The sequence below is a fragment of the Eretmochelys imbricata genome, chromosome 10 (genome assembly GCF_965152235.1).
Source record: "Eretmochelys imbricata isolate rEreImb1 chromosome 10, rEreImb1.hap1, whole genome shotgun sequence".
Taxonomy (NCBI): Eukaryota; Metazoa; Chordata; order Testudines; family Cheloniidae; genus Eretmochelys; species Eretmochelys imbricata.
This window is the reverse complement of record NC_135581.1, coordinates 45,120,127-45,139,550: the sequence shown is the minus strand read 5'-3', so window position 1 is coordinate 45,139,550 and position 19,424 is coordinate 45,120,127. Positions and strand designations below refer to the sequence as shown.

Genomic DNA, 19,424 nt, shown 5'->3' with positions numbered 1-19,424 from the left:
CTGGGTCACACGCGAGGAAGCTGGACCCTTCGTTCAAATCTCTAATCACAACTCCTCCAGGGAGCTGCAGAGCATGCAAATGGTGCAGATTTACAGCTGCCCCAAGGAGAGGAAGCAGCTTGGAACCAGAGCGTAAACTTAGTCACAAGGAGCTTTTACGCCTCTTTTATCCTCCTCTCCATTGCATGCATCATTCCACTCTCCCTCTTGGCAAACACTGATCCCTTTTCTCAGCATTGCCAGTTAGCTTTGTTCTCTGCGCCAGCACCCTCAAGGGCATCCTCAAATCCCTGTTCCCAGAGGGGTGCAGGCTGCTGCTCCAGCAAAGGCAGCCCCATACTGCAGGGGCTGACAACAGTTTAACTGGGTACAGCAGTAAAGAATAAATGCGTATTAAGATGAGCTGGTCCTTTAACTTACCCTTCCCCATGCGCATACTGCCAGCCCATTCCCAATTGCACAACTGGGAAATTAACAGGAGAGATGCAATTTTCCCTGCCTTCCTTGCTTATAAAACTCCAGAGGTGGGATCTGCTGAAATCCGCAGCCTGCCACATCCAGCGGTTTAAAAGCAGTACATAGAAATAACCTCTCAGTGGGAGCCAAAAATCAAAGCCTAACCCCATGGTTTTAAGTGAGCAAGTCCAATTTCCTCCTTTGTAGCTCCTGACACATGTTGGCTGCATGCCGCTTTCTTCCCTTGTTCCTGCACCAGAAGGCTCTGCACTGCAGGTCAGGGGATGATAAGGAAATGAACAGTGTAATTTCCAAGGCCTCCAAACACGGCCCTGTCAGCAGCTCTGGAGGTAGCTTACTCAACCGTGGTTAGAAGAGGGAAACCACAGTGAGAGGAGCTGGGACGAGCCAGCAGCTGCTGATACATGTTCCCCAACGCCTCCCGGAAACCTTTGGCCCTGCCTGCCTGGCCAGATTGGCTGGGTTTGTGAAAGCCGTTCCAACCGCCATTCCCTGAGAAGAGAGCAGAGATCTACACAAAGCAGAGAGTGGGAAATGGCTCAGACTGAAAAATCTTGGTCCCCAGAAGCACAGCCCCACTCCCCAAGCACAGCTCAAGGGACAAAAACAGCCTGGGGAACTCAAAATAGGGCTTTCACTCCTACCAGGGAGGCCATCACATTTGTCTACATTTTTGGTAGATCAGGCCTATCACTTAATAACCCATCAGCAGGGTGAGCAAGCTCCCCCAACCACCACCAGTAGCTCCAAGCCCACAGGCATAACTAAGAAACCCCAAATGTCTATAAGGCCAATCTCCTCTCCCCCTGGGGACAAAGATGCACTCCCAAGTCACCATGAGAACAGATCTTCTGGGCGCAAGCATGTGCCCTTAAGCCATTGTGAACAAGCATCCCGCAGCCAGAGGGGACTGCCCTTCAGCCACAACAAACCGACTGTGACATGCCAGTGCACACGTCCAATGTGGGGAAATATTCAAGAGAGTTGAGGTTCAAGTTTCCAAGGGGTTTGTTAAACTGAGAGCTGCATGTGTCCCCTAACAGAGCAGCCCGTGAGTCACTGCCCATCACGTGACAAGGCTGCTTGTGCCAACAGGTTTCAAAGTCTCAGGCAACATTATGAGCAGGGGGTACCTCATTCAAACTGCTGGTGGATGCTGGCAAGAGAGCATCCCAAACTCAAAGGGCGCACTCCATCCTCCACTCGGGGTTTCTGCAGGAGACTCAGCACACAGCCTGATTCAATGCAGGCCAAGCTACAAATTCCCTAACTTTAATCTGCTTAACCTGGTCCCTCAAAGGTACACTGGACCCTTGCTAGAACGCAGGATTTGGGATCCATGCCAAGTACCGCGTCATAGCAGGGACCGCGTTAAAATGAAATTACTGTATACAGTAAATATCACATCCATAAAGTACAGAAAACCTTAGAAAATAAACTACTTGAAGGAAACAATAAATGAAAAAAAAAATGCTGCTTTATTAGAGATTTAATGTCGACATTACAATAAATTAGTCTAGTTTTGCTTAAAAAAGTCAGTGAGTTGCTTTTGCTTCTTGCTCCTGCGCCGCTACCACTTAGCAAACGGCAAAAGGCTACGTAGCTGCGTAATTTTTATAGGCTCAATGTCTTGCGCCTCAAACCATCTCAAAGCAGTCTCTAAGCCAGCTATGGTTGCAGCTGACGTTGGAACGACGTCCACTTCATCTTCCTCTTCTTCTTCCACGGCGAAGGCCGATTCTTCAGCTTCTGGAATGTTGTTTGGTCGTACTGCCTGAAGAATTTGGTCATCCGTTACACTTTCAGCAACGGGACAAAATTCTTGTTTCATCGTCGCCTCTTATCCAGGACTCGGTATTTAGTGGCAGAACAGTTACCCCGAGCCCGGACAGTTGCTGGCACAGCTTCTGCATCCACTCCATGTCTGTTCTTCCAACTTCCTCCTCTGTAAATCCCAAGAAGTCAAATTCCTTGTCAGACTATGATCTGCTTTCTTCATTTTCTTCCAGGAGCGGGTGGCCAAATGACTCCCTCAGTCCCACCATCCAACATCGGTTTATCGTTTCAGCGTGTGATAAATTCCAGGAATCGCCGCCAATGTAAAAGAAGTCTTTTATAGTCAACTTCTTCAGAAAATCAGTGACAGACAACTCGCCTTCTATCACTTGTCATACCAAGTTCCGTCGATAGCTTGATCAAGTGGCTGGATTTTGAAAGTTGTGTTTTTAGGTAAGTATTCAACCCGTATTTTACCATCACAGATTCTGAGTCTTTCGGCCGGAGGATGCGCTGGACAGTTGTCTAGCAAAAGAATGGCCTTTTCTTCTACGTGTTTTGCCCACAAATGCTTTCGCACAGAAGGGACAAATTAGGTGAAGAACCATTGTTCAAAAATCTCTCGCCATCCAGGAATTTTTAGAGTTTTTGTACGAAAACGGCAGGCAATTCACACTTATGTGATGAAAGCACCGAGGTATGCGAGACTTTCCAATGCACAATGGTTTTAATTTATGCTTGCCTGTTGCATTCACACAAAACAATAAAGTAAGGCGATCTTTTGCCTGTTTATATCCTTCTTTCTTACGTTCATCTGTTCTGACAGCCAGGGTTTTATCGGGCAACATTTTATAATAAATTCCTGTTTCATCTGCATTGTAAACCTGTTCCTCCAAGTAACCCTCTGCCTGTAAAATTTCCCTCAGCTTCGAAGGGTACGATTGTGCTGCCGTGGCGTCAGCAGACTGTTTTTCTCCCGAAACTGCAATCTGCGAGATTCTGTGTCTTTTCTGAAATCGCCATAGCCAACCCGAACTCGCCTTAAAATTGCTGAATTTGCCATTAAGTTCCAGGTCAAATTTTTCCACTTGCATAGCTATAAGCGAACCAGAGATCGGAATGCCTTTCTGCTGTTCTTGCACAAACCATGTGGACACTGCAGAATCAAGATCGGCATCATTCACTAAAGAGGCTCGTTTTCTTTGAAACCCATGCTTTTCATCCAAGTTGTGAATGTAAATTCCGAGCTTGTCAGCATTCTTTAGCCATCCACAAAAGGTGGACTCATTAATGCCAATATCACGGCTAATCTTTGCCTTGGTTTCGCCATTTCTAAGTTGTTCGATAGCGTCCAATTTCTCCTGCACTTTTGCCCAACATTTTTGACATCTTTCTAAAGATTAATACTGTACCTGTAAATTTGTATTCATTACATCTGTATGGCGTTCTAGGCCTAGAGCAATCGTCTTAGGGCTTGTCTACAGTACCGCAGGGGGTCGATCTAAGATATGCATCTTCAGCTACTTGAATAGCTGACGCTCTCCCGTCAACTGCACTTGCGCTCCTCATTCTGGTGGAGTACTAGAGTCGACAGGAGAGTGCTCAGCAGTTGATTTATCATGTCTATACTCAAAAGAATTGTACTGTCAGTACTGAAATTTGGGATCCATGGCTGCGACTGCGTTATAATTCGAATTCGAATTATATAGACGCGCATTCTAGCGAGGGTCCGGTGCATATTAACGAGCACGGGGCAGTCATGCTTTGTTCTGTTTTTGTCTTAGTTTTGCATTACACAGGGCAATTTGCAAAGCAGGTAGAAAAACTCAAGATTCCAAAGCCAAAAGGACCATTGTGATGACCTAGTCGGACCTCCTGTATAGAACAAGCCAGAGAACTTCCTCTAAATAAATTTTAGGGACCATCTTTTAGCAAAAGAGCCAAGTCTTGATTTAAAAATTGCCAGTGATAGAGAATTCACTATGACCCTTGGTAAATTGTTCCAGTGGTTAACTACTCATTTCCAGTTTGAATTTGAATTCAACTTCCAGCCACTGGATCATGTTAGACCTTTCTCTGCTAGACTAAGAGCCCATTGTAAAATATTTGCTCCCCATGTGGGTACTTACAGACTGTGATTAAGTCACCCCTTCACCTTCTCTTTGCTACACTAAATAGATTGAACTCTCAGTCTCACTATCAGGCAGATTTTCCAATCCTTTAATCATTCTCCTGTCTCTTCTCTGAATCCTCTCCAATTTATCAAAATCCTTCTTGAATTGTGGACACCACAACTGGACACAGGATTCCAGCGGCGGTTGCACCAGTGCCAAATACAGAGGTACAATAACCTCTCTGCTCCTACTCAAGGTTTCCCCATTTATGCATCCCAGGATCACATTAGCCCTTTTGGCCACAGAGTCATGCTGGGAGCTCATGTTCAGCAGCTTATCCACCATGACCCCAAAATCTTTTTCAGAGTCCCTGCTTCTTAGGAGAGAGCTCCCATACTGCAAGTGTGGCCTGCAGTCTCTGTTCCCAGATGTATACATTTGGCTCTATTCAAATGCATATTGTTTGCTTGTGCACAGTTTACCAAATGATCCAGACTGCTCTGTATCAGTGACCTGTCCTCTTTATTATTTACCACTCCTCCAATTTGTGTGTCATTTGCCAACTTTATCAGCGCTGATTTCAGGTTTTCTTCCAGTTCAGCGATAAATGTTCAATAGCATAGGGCCAAGAACTGATCTCTGCAGGACCCCAACAGAAAAACATCCACTCGATGATGATTTCCTGTTTACAGTTACATTTTGAAACCTATCAGCCAGTTTTTAGTCCATTTAACGTATGCCATGTTAATTTTATATCAGTGTAATTTTTTAATCAGAATGTCATGCGATACCAAGTGAAATGCCTTGGAGAAGTTAAGTATATCACATCAACGCTATACTGCAGCATTGTTACTAAGTAAATTCAGAGCTAGATGGACTGAGCAAGACCAGAGCATGGCTAACAGCCCTTAGAAATGCTCTTTTAATATAAAGATGCCTCAGGAACAAGAAGCTAAACATGAGTGCATTCCGGAGCGCTTTCTGGAATCCACAGGATATGCAACCAGCCCAGCTAGCTATAGAGTACCCACAAAGACACAGCAGCCTCCAGGACTCAGAGCAGAACAGACACAGATGAGGAGCCGCAGCCTAGTACTCGGCAGGATAGAGAACCCATTTGCTTCTTTTGTTACCAGCCTGGTTCTCCGGGGAGCGGTGGGGATTGGAGCAGAGAAGCCATTTGAACCATCCCAAACTCAAGCGCAGTTCAGAGGAATAACTAGCCCACCACACGCAGTGGAACATCAAGTCCTGCCGGTGACATACAGACGGGGAGGGGGAGTTGGCTGGAATAGGGAACCTGGAAACTCTTATTGAGAGGTATTTGACTGTTACGCTGCTTTCCTGCCACTGCTGTCAGCTAGTGAAGGAGAGCAGGGCAGGTCTCAAGGGCACCAGGAGACACCCAGAGGATGGTGAGTAGTTGAAGACTGCTGATATATAGCAGCAGAAAGGGCCAAGGCAGGAGTGGCTTTCACCTGCTGATAGGATGAGCTGAGGGACCACCAGACACAACTCCACAGCCTTCTGCACTATGCTGCTTCCTTGGAAGTGATTAGCGGTGCTTCTCTGATCTGATCATGGGAGTTAAAGCACCAGCAGTCCATGTTGCTAACAAAACCGGTACCAACGGAGGAAATTTTTAGGGGAGGAAGTCTGGAAAAGAGACTAGGATTTGGGATTCTCGCTCTTTTCCAGTCTCTGTCGGTCCCTGTCCACATTAGAACTCATGCAATATTTTCAATCGGGTCCAGCAAGCTCAGTGGTGACCGAGCTGCATCTGCATCCACACTTGGCACCTTCTGACAAATGTACGAGACACCATGCTATGGATTTCTGGGGCAAGAGCTTATCTACAGAAACATTTCTGTGAGCAGCGCTGCTAATATCTATGCTACATCCTCCTTTAAAATGGCTACTCCTGGCAGTGTAGACAGGAACAAAGCTTTACAGCTGTGTTCAGGATCCACCTTTTCTGCCTGTGTGTATATTTTAGAAGGAAAAGCTGCCTGTATCAGAGCAGCTGCCTGCGACTGCCAGTTCAACGAACAGAAGTCCTGGTGCAGACTGAGCATGGCTCAAGAAGCCTGCTCCAAACTAGCTTCTTAACACCACTGCAGCTAACCATCTAATGCTAATATTGCCAGCCCATTCCCAACTGCACAACTGGGAAATTCACCCAACAGAGATATGTCCCCTCCCGTGCACCCCTGCTAGCTGTTCCTGGAAGATGGGCACTCAGCTTCCCACCCCAGCCCCTGAACACGGAAGAGCCCCATGCCGGCAAGAGGGAATCGTGTGATGGCACTGCTGAGCCTCAGCCATGTGTTCAAATGGCTGACGTATTATAGGCCTTGCCTACTCCAGCTTCTCCCACACTGTAAGATTTCCCCATCCCTTCAGTATCAGTAATGTGGGAATCCTGCGGGGAGAAGGCTAGTGCAGATGCCACCTGAGCACTGACAGCATGGGGCTCACCTGTGGGGGGGGGGCACATCCATCTGCAGCCCCCTAACCACAGGCCTTGAAGGGAAGGGTGATGAACCCCCGCCCCGCACCTATACACACACCACACACAATATGGAGAGGGGTTTTCTGGTCGCTGATGTTTGCCTTTTCTTCGGTTGCAGCAGCATCACATCTGGCCACTCATCCTGCTCAACAAGCTCTCAATCAAAACAAAGCCGGGGCAGCAGCCCAGAGCTCGGAGGCGCTTTTGTTTAATGCTCAATATCCCCTCCCTCTCCATCCCCCGCGCCAAGAAGGGAGCAGAAGGAAGGAGGCAGCTCCAGAGGGCTGCGCTGACAATGGCAGCAGGCCGCATCTGCCGGGGTGCGCCTCACCCTCCCACTTGGGCTCCGTGCAGACAGAACAGCGAGCTCTGCACTGGAGCAGCCGCCAGCCACGGCAGCAGGGGCAGAGAGAAAGTGGCAAGGGGCTGCCATGGACAGAGCGATGAGCAAAGGGAGGGCAGAGGGAGCAGCGCCACACAGACATCCATCATTCACTGTCCTTCCCAGCCCCCAGCCCAGCACAGGGAGCCATCCCCAGTGACTGGGGGGCAGCTCACCCGGCAAACAACCCCTCAGAGCCTGCAGGCCATTTCTCACTGTGCACAGCCATTCTGTAAACCCTCTCCCCAAGAACAACCATGTTTTTCCCAAGCTGCCCAGGCCTCCCCAGGAACTCTGGCTGTTGCCCAGGCAGAGCACACCATAACAGCACACCATACCCCAACCCTGTCTGGGCTGTGCACATTCAGGCCCCTCCTTCACAGGAGAAAAAACAAAGGTCCCACATTGACGGCTCGTGGGGACACACAGGACGCTGGGAGAGCACCCCTGGGCCCATTTGATCTTGCACAGTGGGCAATATAACATTCCCAAGCCTGCCCCTGCCATGCAGGGAGCTGCACAGGGGTCCGGCAGAAACACGTACCCGTTACTGCTACACACCCTCCCCCCTCAGTCGGTTCTGCTCTCCACTCGGTCTCCACAGAGTCTGACACCGAATTGGAACAAGCCCTTTTACTGCAAAACTTTGCAGCTTTTGAGGACACCAGTTCCTGAGGCCCTGCTAATCCATCGCAGGCACGCTCCCTTCTCTCAGGAGAAGTCCCCCTCTCATGTTCTTCCCGTACTGCCTGCAGCCCTCTTTTCAAGGCCTTCATTGCCCATAGGACCCCCAGCCCTAGCCTTCCCCCACAGAACATGAGCCTCACCCCTAGGACCATTGCACCTGGTCCACAAGCCATGGCACCACTCCCGGGGGCTGGCGCGTGAAGTGTGTGGTTTATATGATCTATCTGCAACATGTTCAGTTTCTTCCACTGGATGTTCAGTGCCAGCACAAGCCCAGTGGTGGTGCACAGGCTTGACCACCACAGCAAGTGCTTGTGTGCGGCCATGTACAGTTTATGGGTGTACTAGAGGGTTGCAGCAGTGATGGTAATGTCCAAATTGTCTAGTGCAGACAAGCATCTAGAGCCAGGTCTTGGAATGGTCTTATGCCTCCAAGGAGCTGTATCAGCTCATCCTGCACTCTGCAGCAGAGATCTTGCATCCGATGAAGTGAGCTGTAGCTCACAAAAGCTTATGCTCAAATAAATTGGTTAGTCTCTAAGGTGCCACAAGTCCTCCTTTTCTTTTTGCGAATACAGACTAACACGGCTGTTACCCTGACACCTGCAAGGACAAGGCCACTCGTGAGCTAAACTACTTGCACATGGCAACCAAAGGAAGCAGCTTTCCCACTGGTGTCACAGCTATATAAGATTATACGAGCAGGACCAAGACAGCAGGATCATGGAGCTGCACAGGAAGAAAGCCCGCCATTTTCCACGGCCCCGCTTTGTGGATGGATTAGCTCCAGAGCCAGACGTGTTTGTTGCCAGGAGCAGCAACAGAATCTTAGCACCCAAGGCTGATCTGAAAGAGGAGGGGGTAGTTTGTGAGCAATACCCACTCACCCCCAGCACAGCCGTGCAAGCTCACCCATGACAATCCCTACAAGCTGCCACAGGGATAGGACAATATGAAATAGCATTTAACATGGAAAACTGCCCACAGCCACAGACATATTGATGCCCACACGCTGTCAATGACAACAGGTACCACTAGGCCAATGTACAAACTGCAGGCCTGGGTAGAGGGAGAACAAGGCCCCATCACCCCACCCGGCGTTGCAGGGACAGGAGCAGGACAGCTCCAGCTTCTCTGCCACACCCTGGGAAAGATTCTATACTTATTAACTCTTATATATGGACATTGTCTCCCTTGCTACAACTGATGTAATTATAGAGAAATCAATTTATACATCAGCTGCTGGGACCAGCTCAACACAGGGTGAGCCTGCACAGAGCGAGCCTGCACAGAGCACCCCCGGCCAATCGGGCAGCTTAGAGAGCCAGTCCGTTTGCCCTGCTCAGCTGGGAGCTACAGGAAGAATGGAGAGCGCAGGGCCTGACACCCAAACACCGCAAGCCAAAGCCACCACAAGCTGGCATACCTTGTTACCAATTAACCAAGCTCATCCGGGGGAGGAGCAGAGATCAGAGCAGCACAGCACCCACGTGGTACCATCAGCAGCAGAGCTCACTTAGCTCCAGACCTCAACTGCAGCCATTTTCAGAGAACAGCTCTCCAGGATCACAGGCTCTGGCGCGTTCAGGTATGCGGTTCGTGGCTGTTGAGGATTGCTGTGGAGCTAGGAGCTCAAGCCACCTTCAGCCCTGCCCACAAAGGGGGAAGCAAAGAGTTGCATCCCCTTCTCATTGACAAAACACAAACTACGTCCCCTGGCTTCCTCAGCTTGCCGCAAAGTACACCAAACCTTGACTGTCAGGAACAATCCTACACAGGACCAGTGGATGGTAAGATGCTCTTCCCTCATCTCAAACACTCATGACTCAAAGCTGTGGACTGGGGATCTGGAGAGGCCCATCTCCCAGAGGCTAAGGAAGGACAGTTCTTTACTGTACAGTCCATTTTAAAGAGGCCAGAACTGGGTTCCACCCCTGGCCCAGGGAGCCATTTCATGGCCCAACGCATCTTGCTGGAAAGCAGCTTGCCCAAGATACAGCCTACGTTTTGCTGTTCTCAGGTCCATCCCGTTACAACTCACCAGAACCTAGTGCAGCACACACAGCAAGTCCTATTCATTCTGGAGGCCACTGTAAGCAACTGCCTCCATCTCCTGCTGCTGAAGGGGAGCAGTCCCACTGCAGCCTACTCCTGGCAAAGCATTAGGGGCAGAACGTGTACAGAGCACCGCTCCACTGAAATGGGGAGCAGACATGGGGCTGCATACACCGCCTACTCTCCACAGCAGTGTCCCTCCACCCCTCCTGACTAGCAACTCGCCTGCCTCTTACCTTCTCTGCTTTGACCTTTTTTGGCTGCCGGCACTCACTTTCCCCATCCTCCATCTCCGATTTAACTCCCAAAGGATTGAGCGCAGCTCCCGTGTCGACAGCTATACTCCCGAGCTGCTCGGCTGCAGCAGGTTCTGGCCCTTGGCCTGCATCGTACTGTCCCACCCTCACAGCCAGGGCGAGAGGCTGGAGCACGCTGGGCTCCTTCTCTGATGGAGCCCCCACACCCTCACTCCTTTCCTTCTTGCTCTTGGATGAGCTGCCCTCCTTCTCCTTTTTGGAGCTGGCCACACTGCGAGATGCCTTGGCCGACTTCTCAGTGCCCTTTGGGATGACAGCAGCCACCAGGCCGCCCGAACTGGCGCCATCCCCAGAACGTCCCTGAACCTCCTTCTTGCCGCTGGCCCCATCGCCAGGAGTGAACAGAGAGGTTCCTTGGGCCGGCTTGCCACTGTCCTTGCCACTCTTGCTCCTCTTGGATTTGGACTTGCCCTCCTTGCCCTGAGGGCCCGGCACCGGAGTCACAAACTTGATGTTATCAGGCAGTGTGGCCACGGCGTTGGGCGCCGGCAGCCCCACCTCTTTGGAGCCTGACATTTCCAGTTTCTGCTGGTCCTTCTCCAAGTCAGCGTCCAGGTCAATGATGAGGTTCCCTACTCCAATGTCCCACTCATCCCCACTGTCGTACGTCTCAACAGGGTTTGCGTCCACTCCTTTCCCTCCGGAAGCTCCGCTGCTCAAGGACATCTTAGAGTTCACAGCCCACCTCAAAGTTCTAGGCTCTTCCCTGCCTCCACGCCTTCTGGATCCCAGGCAGCAGCTGCAGCTATGTCCTCAGGCCTCCAGTGGTCAGGGTCTGTCCAGGTGACGGCATCATCATCGCTGAAAGGGAGAGCAAGAACGGGTGTTACACGGAGCAGCACGGGGAAGCCTGTTTGAGTGATCTTCCTAGAACAGGCACACGTACCTTCACCACTACAGGGGCCCAACAGGTACCTGTGCACCACCACAGACACATGGATCCTGAACTCCCTGCAACCTCTCTCTCTCTCACACACACACACACAACCACAGACACACTGAGCCTGAACTCTACACACACACACACACACAGGCTGTCTCTCACTCACACACACCACCACAGAGCCTGAATCACACGCTGTCTGTCTCTTTCTCACTCACACACACCCCACCACCACCAGTCACGCAAAGTCTGAACCCCCCCACCCTCTCTCTCTCACACACACGCACGCGCAGTCTCACACAACACATTGCCCCACCACAGACACAGGAAGCCTGAATTTCCTCCCCCCGCACGCGCGCACACACACACACACGCTGTCACTCACTCACACACACACAAACCAGACACAGGGAGCTGAACTCACCCTCACACACGCTATCTCTCTCTCTTACACACACACACACACACACACACACAAAATGACAGACGCAGGGGCCTGTGCTCTGTTACCAGCCCATGGGAGCCCATAGGCACAGCTGCCCACCCCTACCTTGTTTCACCCCAAAGAAACACTCACACGAACATACACAATTTTAGACACTGAAGTTGACCGGAGCCCACTGCCTGGGTGGGGAACAATCTGCAACACCCCATCCCTCTAGCCCCCACCACAGACACTGCCTGGGAAAAGTGACCTGCTACATGAAACTCACCAGCCTGCCCTCTGGCTGACACAGCCCCATCACGCCATCCTGCTGGCCCCTTGCAGGGTCCAATGCAGGGCTCTTCGGAAGAGGCCCTAGCACCCTGGCTGTCCCTGTGGCAGCCGCTATCTGGCACCGCTCCCTCAATCGATACAGGCCCCGGCAGATCACAGCTCTCAGCTTCAACAAGACATTACTCTCTCGCTCCCTGCTTGCCACTTCCCTCTGAATTACTGAGCACTCCCTGCACGCAGGGAGGCAGACCCTTCCCCCCTGTTCCCACCAGGGGTAGAGTTTAGGGGCCTTGATCGGAGCAGTGCGCCCCACACACACTGTGCAGCATGAGACCAGAGTCACCTACCAGGGAAGTTTAGTGCCCTGATGGGAATCCGACATCTAGCCTCAGAATGAGCACAGTGTTAAAGCCAAGTGAGAGCCATCGGGATCAGCCAGAGGGCAAACAGCAGGGACTAGCTTTCTGTCCCCAGAGCTCACCTCCAATCTCCAGTGACAGATCACAACCTGTCAGCTCACTTTAGAGCTCCCACACTTGAAAGCCACCACACAATACCCAGCACAACTGACTGATGAGGAGAGACCCAAGGCCGGAAGGGGAGTGGGGGCTTCCAGGTCAGGACTGAAGGGCATTGGCAGAACTGCAGCAGAGGTAGGGGGAGCTCAGGGCTGGAATAGCAGTGGGATTGCAGGTCAGGACTGAGGGGCATGGGAAGCGCTGCATAGGATCCCAGGGCTGAAATCAGGTCTGAGGGGTGCTGGCAGCACGGCATGCAGGAAGCTGTCACTGTACATGCCCACGCTCTGCTGCCCCCCAGTCAGACCTAGCATTCTCTCTCTCATCCCTAGAACTCCCTAAAGCCAGGGCAGACACTCAGACCTCTGTACTGCACATTTCCCTGGAAGCAATTGTGTAGCATGGGGAGAAGAAGCCCCAGAGTCACTCATGGAAAGTAGCTAGTGGCAATTGCATTACCAGACATAATTAACACATGAAACAGCATTCTTCCCAGCAGCCAGGCTCTCAGCCCCAACAAACCCCTCTCCAGGCTCTCCTGAGAAACCCTTGGCCGCCCCTCTCAATGCGGCTGCTCTCAAGTGCCATTGTCCTCCTCCTCCTCCTCCTGCTGCTGAGCACACGGCCCACAGATTCACAGTATTATTTCTGAGCAACACTCCAAAAGCAGGTGACTTAAAAAAATACATTCTCTTTTAAACCCTAGCAGGCAGGAGCCTGGAAAGTGGCTTCGTGGTGCGTTTTCAGAGACACAAACACTGTAAAAATGCCAAGGATTCTTTCATTAGACGGGCTGCAGCAGCCAGACCATTTTCCATCTGCTCCCCACAGCATCCCTGGCTCTGTACACCTAATAATCCACTCTCTGACAGGTCATTACAGAGATTTTTAACCCCAGGAGCCAGGGGCTAACACACGAGCTGGAAATGAAAAGCACTGACCTCTTATTTCAATGGCAGAGAAAGTGCAGAATCAGGAGAACGCTGCATGCAGCATTGGAGTCACTAACAGCTTTCAAAAGCCGCCATGTGTGTTCCTCCCTCCCTCTTCCCTTGCCCCAGCGCCCCCACCCCCTCCGGTAATCCACTTCCCAGCTTGGAGCGTGCACAACAGTCAGCATCCTCAGCTCTAATCCACCAGCTGCTCAGGTCTACCTGCCTCTCTAGACCACTTTCCGGGTCCATCCCTGCCAGATAGTGCCATTTGTGCTTTGTTCCTCCAGCTGAGATCACAAACAGGCTGCTCCCTGCACAGATCAGCTTGGGGGAGGGACGGAAATGTGCAATGATCAATTCACCTCACTCCCCGCCGCCTCCCTCCAAAACAAGGAGAACCTCTTCACATCCAAAACAGCACAAAACCTCCCTGCCAGCCCCCAGCCCCAGCTCCTGGCCGCTACAGGCGCCACGTGCAGAGAATCGCCTTTGTACTGCCACTCCTTGGCAATTTCTTTGTCCAGATGCACAAGGCCAATAATGAGTTTGACTGCCCAAGCTCTTAGGCCACAAAGGCCCCTCGTGGGGGTGGGATCAGCCCAAGGACTGGGGGCACGGTATCCCACAAGGGCACTTCAGAGATAACAAATATAGTAACAGACCTTTGCCCAAAAGCCTCCATTCCTCCCACATGCAGACCGCACATGCAGAGCAAGGTTTTGCTGGGTAACAATGGCTATGGGACACTATTGGTGAAATACAGACCAGCCTCCCCAACAGCGTGCCCAAAATTTACCCTACACCAATGGCCTCTTAAACAGTTTGTCTGGACTCCAAGGGATTGCACCTGATTCACGTCCAACAGACCACATAGTAGCTGTCCCCCCCTCCTTTTGATACCAAGGTGCAGCCTGTAAAAACTACTAGTCCCAGCACGCAACACTCCATGTTGATGCGAGGGTAAGGCCATGTAACCAAGAGAGAGCATTGCATGCTGGGACCTACAGTTCACATGGCCATGTTACAATAAGGACAAAGCATACACAATTCCATAGCTTGCGCTTTGCTCTTGGCCACTATGATGGGATCAGAGAGCTTCCTGCCTGATTCATTTCTATGCCCTCTCAACTGTATTTTTAAAGGAAAAACAGATGAGATGGAACAGGGCTTTGGCCTAGACCCGAGCAAAGAGGCCCAGCATCCGTAAACAGTCCTCGAACTCCCACCCCACCAAACAGAAAAGGGGTCCTGGAAGTCCACTAAGTCCCCAGAGAAAGCAGCCAGAGGGATGAGAAAAGGTTTGGAAAGTAAGAGATATGGAGAAAAAGTTTGGAAAGTAAGAGCCTGTAGAGGAGATGCAAAAGGAGACAGGGGGTTAGAGTGCGCCATGGACAGGACAAGCAGGGACAGGCTGAAACTGCAGCAGGGAATATCGTGGAGGCAAAGTAGGAAAAGCAAAGCAACTCCAAGTGCTATCCAGGCAAGGGCCCCGCTGAAAGGGAGATGGAGACACCTCCCTCACTCGAGAAAATCTCCCCCAGCAGCCATCAGCAGGGATGTTTTAGAGCCACTGCGGGTAGGGGGGTGGGGCCAGCAACTAGACAACCTACTTCCACCCCAGGGGAGCAATTCAGCCTCAGATCCCTTTATGCTATCCTGCACCACCATCTCTTACGTACACAGAATGACTTGACAGCTAAACTAAAGCAGCCCTCTCCATCTCAGCACGATCATTCAGTCCTAATCCCCCCCCCCCCCAATTTCTACCCTTCAGGTTCCAACTTAACCTTAGCCATCAGATGGTAAGTGATTTGGTCCCACTCCAACAGAGCAACCCACAGATGAAGAGCTGCCAGCTCACCGATGTGGCTTCCCAGCCTAAGAAGAGTATCACAGATTCAGCGCAGAGCTGGAATGAACACACATGCAGCCCCCAAAGGGTCAGGCGCTCAGTGAGACTCACAGCAGCCAAGCAACTAGGAGCCATGGGAGATTTTTCTATGGCAGCCTGCAAAAGCTGATGAGCTGGTGCCCAGCAGGGGCAGGTCTGCCCACATGAAAATGCTCTTTTTCAAGCTACACTACTCAACTCACACTGTGCCCTCTGCCTCACCCATGCAACCCAAGGGATGCCGTGAGATTGTACTAGTGTAACTTGAAGGCAGGACTTCTCCCCCAGCACAGAGAAAGAAGAGAAAACCCCTGTAAACAAGACAAAGCAGAGAATTTCACGGGGAGCTGATCATGTCCACCCCTCACACTGTGCTGGCTGATAACTAAACCAGAGGATATAGGGAATTTCCAGCACACACATCAGGAGACACTAACACAGCCTGGCCCTGTGGACACCTTTACAGACATAGAGAATGCATCCTGTGCAGACTACAGATCCTGGCTACAACACACACTCTGAGGCAGAGCAAGCAGTGCATGCTGGGACCTATACTCATCACAGGCTGCACCTCCATACTCAGGAAGACTCTCATTATACTTGATTCACTGATGCCCATTATGCACAGCTCTCTGGTTCCTGGCAAGTTTCCCCCTCAGGGTACCCATCAGAAACTCTGCCTCCTCTGGGAGAAGGATAAGAGACATAAGGAAATCACAGAACCACAGAAAGCAGAGAAGAGGCTTATGCAGTTACATCTAGTCTTCCCCTCACCTCCTCCCATTGCAGGCTTGATCCCTACACAACAGAAAAGGCATGCGGTCACCTGTGAGGCTGGAAACCTGCCAACAAGGCATTTTAAGAGAGGGCCTGAAGCAGAGGTTCTTCAGGGAGACAGTTATCCAACGGGGGAATGCTGCACACACACAGTACCAGACATAAATAATTCAGCTCCATTTGGTGCTGGAACCTCCACAATCCACATCTATGCACTGGGAAGGAGCCAATGCATTAGAGACAAACCGGAAAGTTCACTTTCTGAGCTAACAGCCACTGGCAAACACACCTAGAGAAAGCTATTCAAACAGATAGAGAGCATTTCAAACACACCAGCGCCAGACGGAGACCTAGGAAACCACATTAGCCAGGGCTCTTTGTGCTGGAACACACCCCAGCGGATCCTCTGCAAATCCAAGGAGCCTGCATTCCTTCTGAGCTGTTGTAGTGGAGCAAGAGGCAGAAAAGCCTAAACAGGGAATGATTTAACGCCCAAGGGTGACAAAAACCAGGAGCAAGCTATTCCGCTGGCAGCAAGTCAGCCAGCCCACACATAAAGAGACTGTCTCCTACCCATGTGCTCGAATCTGCAGCGCTCCGGGATTAGCCTCTGGTGGCTTCCAGACATGACTGACTGCAATTTTCACCCTGATTAACTTTCAGGAATGCCTGCAACAAGGAACAGTAAAGACGACGGGAAATCTCTTGTGCGAGGTGTTTCCTCTGGCCAGACGGCTGCCACTCTACAGCAGACCAAAGTGGAGGAGGGTTTCAAATAACTGCTCGCCCTCACTGGGCCCAGTCCAAGACAGCAAACACACCCATCTGCTCCAGAGCAGCCCCCAGTGATAGGAGTGGGAGGCAATCCCAGCACTGGTTGGAGGGAGGAGTGGAATCAGAAGAGCAAAATCTCAGTCAGAACGAAGTAGGAACTGCTGCTCGCTGCACGGAACAACTACCCACCCCATCCAGCCCCACGGGTGCCCAGTTTTCCAAGCGGGACAATGCAGAAATGTGAGAGGATGCTGTACTGCAGGCCCTTTCTCCCGCCATCTAGTGCTGGCAGCCAGCCTACAGCTTTCCCCATATGCTGCCTCCACACAAGATCCTTTTTTGTTTCCTTTTACGACTAAAGAAACTCAAGAGGGGACTCGCCTTCCTTTCCAGAGCTGCAGTGCTAGCTCTCTGCTCTCGACTCCTAATGCTACCTCTGTAATCCCCCAGCCTGGCTTGTTTGGGTTGGATTTTTTTTTTAAGTAACTCCCATGTCGATTTTGTAGATTTTTTTTATGATGTTCTTTTCTCCCTGCCCCCTCTCTCCAGCGATGAAAAAAATGTTGAACAAGAGCCAGCTGGCACGCACAAGAGGAGACTGAGAAATCTGCACAAAGGAGCTTCCTCACTCACTTGCTGCTTTCAGATCAAGAACAGTGCAGGGGAGGGAGTTCTGCTCTCCCCCACACATCAGTCTGGCTGGTGCAGACAAAGGAGATTTACCATGACACCCCTGCGAGCTGCCACCCAACTAGTGTAGGTTTCCTGTATCACATTCACACAGTGGGTGTTCAAGATGTTCCAAAACACACTGAAGTCCAGGTTTCAAAACACGCTGTTAACTCTGGAATTAAGCACGATTTGAAGGGGAAGCTAACAGGTCACTTGCTTTTTCTCATGATGCAGAAGACCAGGGGCCACCAAAGTCTGCCCAACCAAGGGCCACACTGGCAACCTGCCAGAAGCAAGAAGGCTGAACCCACTTTGAATAAAATGGAGCCACCCTTCTCTTTTAATATGGAAGTTCACCTGCATGAAAACTACAGCTCCCAGCATGCAATGCAGCCGGATCCTTTGGCAAGAAGTACAACAATGCATGCTAGGACCTGTCTTTTCCATAGGCTGCACCTTTGTATTAGAAGAGGAATCTGACCTTGGATGGCATTTGGATCATAGGCCATTCTTGGATCTGCTTTGTAACACTGGGAGATCCTGAAATGAAAGGCACTACAGAAGTGCAGAATATGGCATTACTGTCTCTCTCCACCTCTGGTTATAAGCAGGCCTTTAACAAGGAGCAGCAGATAACTGGAAGCAATTGGAGGTGTGGGGGGAGATAAAGACTAGCACAGTCATTCTGAGAAGACCTTGTCTACATATGGATCACTAGGCTGCTTTGGGGAGGAAACCACAGCCAAGTCCACACTGATGTCAGCTGGAAGTTTTAACTTACAGCTCCCCTGAACATCAACTAGTGTTTTACATACACAAACAAAAAAATTAATGCAACTTTCAGCTGAGAAATTCAGCATTAAGTCAGAAAATACAGAGTTAAGGTTAAAAACTCAACCCTGAGTCTGCCTCCCAGGCTTATAAAACTTTGAAATACAGCCTTTCCTGACAGCCCATGTTCAATTACATCCATACAAAGAGGAATTTCCTACTAAACACCAAATACAGTAACATACAGTCTATACATTCTTCAGACCTGGCCTGATTTCAGAACCAGTCCGGTCTAAGCTTCAGAAAAAGCTTAGTCAGATTATTTTAAAACTCTATGCTTGTTTTTATTACTTTACTTAACGCCAATATCAAATAGACATTGGGGAGAGAGACTTTCTTGCTTAAAGATTGCAACATACATCCCCACCCCCCTCATCCCTTCAGTTAAGGTCCAAGAACTCCCAATCTATAACCCCCAAGAAATCCTCCAGCAAAACAAAGGAAGACCAGTGTTGACATTGCTGATATTTCTGAGGTAAGAACTAAAGCAGGAGTTAAAAACCCACACATATACCCTACCCCTTCAGGCCTTCTTTATTTATTAGGAAGTAGCAAAAACTGGCACAAAAACTTTTCTTTTAACCCTCAGCAGGTCACTCCATGTTGCCTTTAACCTGAGTTCATGGCAAAGAATTTCCTTTTTTTTAACAAACAAACAAAAAGTTGGTACTGGAATTTACAGCTCTTTAGATTTGCAATTATTTGGCTTTGATTTCACCTAAGCCCGGGAATTTTTGACCAAAGCATCCTGTGTACGGAACAAAATACACTTCTCAAGCCTTATCTGGCAATCTGTGTGGCAGAAGACCAGAGTTTTGAATCTCACATGTATTTAACACCTAGCTAAACTTCTTTTAACTACTTGGCACTAACTAATTTTATTCTCCAGCAGAATTTATGCTAATATTGACACAACTGAGCAAGAATCATCCTCATACATGATATTTAGATTTAATCAATTTTACAGCAGATGTTCCAATTAATCAGGCATCAAATATTGAATTAATTATATTATATACTTTATATCTATACAGCACCACCTCAGTAGCCTGGAGGATGGAGGATGAGAGCCAAACAGTATAAAGAACAACAACACTGGGGCAAA

At 50.1% G+C, this 19,424-nt stretch overlaps 1 protein-coding gene across 2 annotated transcripts in view; it reads right to left on the bottom strand.

The window, feature by feature from the left end:
* The window catches only part of ZNF609 (zinc finger protein 609), a 120,082-nt gene that overhangs the window by 89,087 nt on the left and 11,571 nt on the right, over positions 1–19,424 (bottom strand). The window contains exon 2 of one of the 2 annotated variants that reach the window (XM_077828332.1): positions 10,240–11,121. The exons of the other annotated variant lie outside the window; for it this stretch is intronic. Coding sequence (XP_077684458.1) covers positions 10,240–10,986 — 747 coding nt within the window. The 5' untranslated portion in view covers positions 10,987–11,121. The remainder of the gene's footprint in view (positions 1–10,239; positions 11,122–19,424) is intronic. 2 annotated transcript variants of the gene reach the window in all.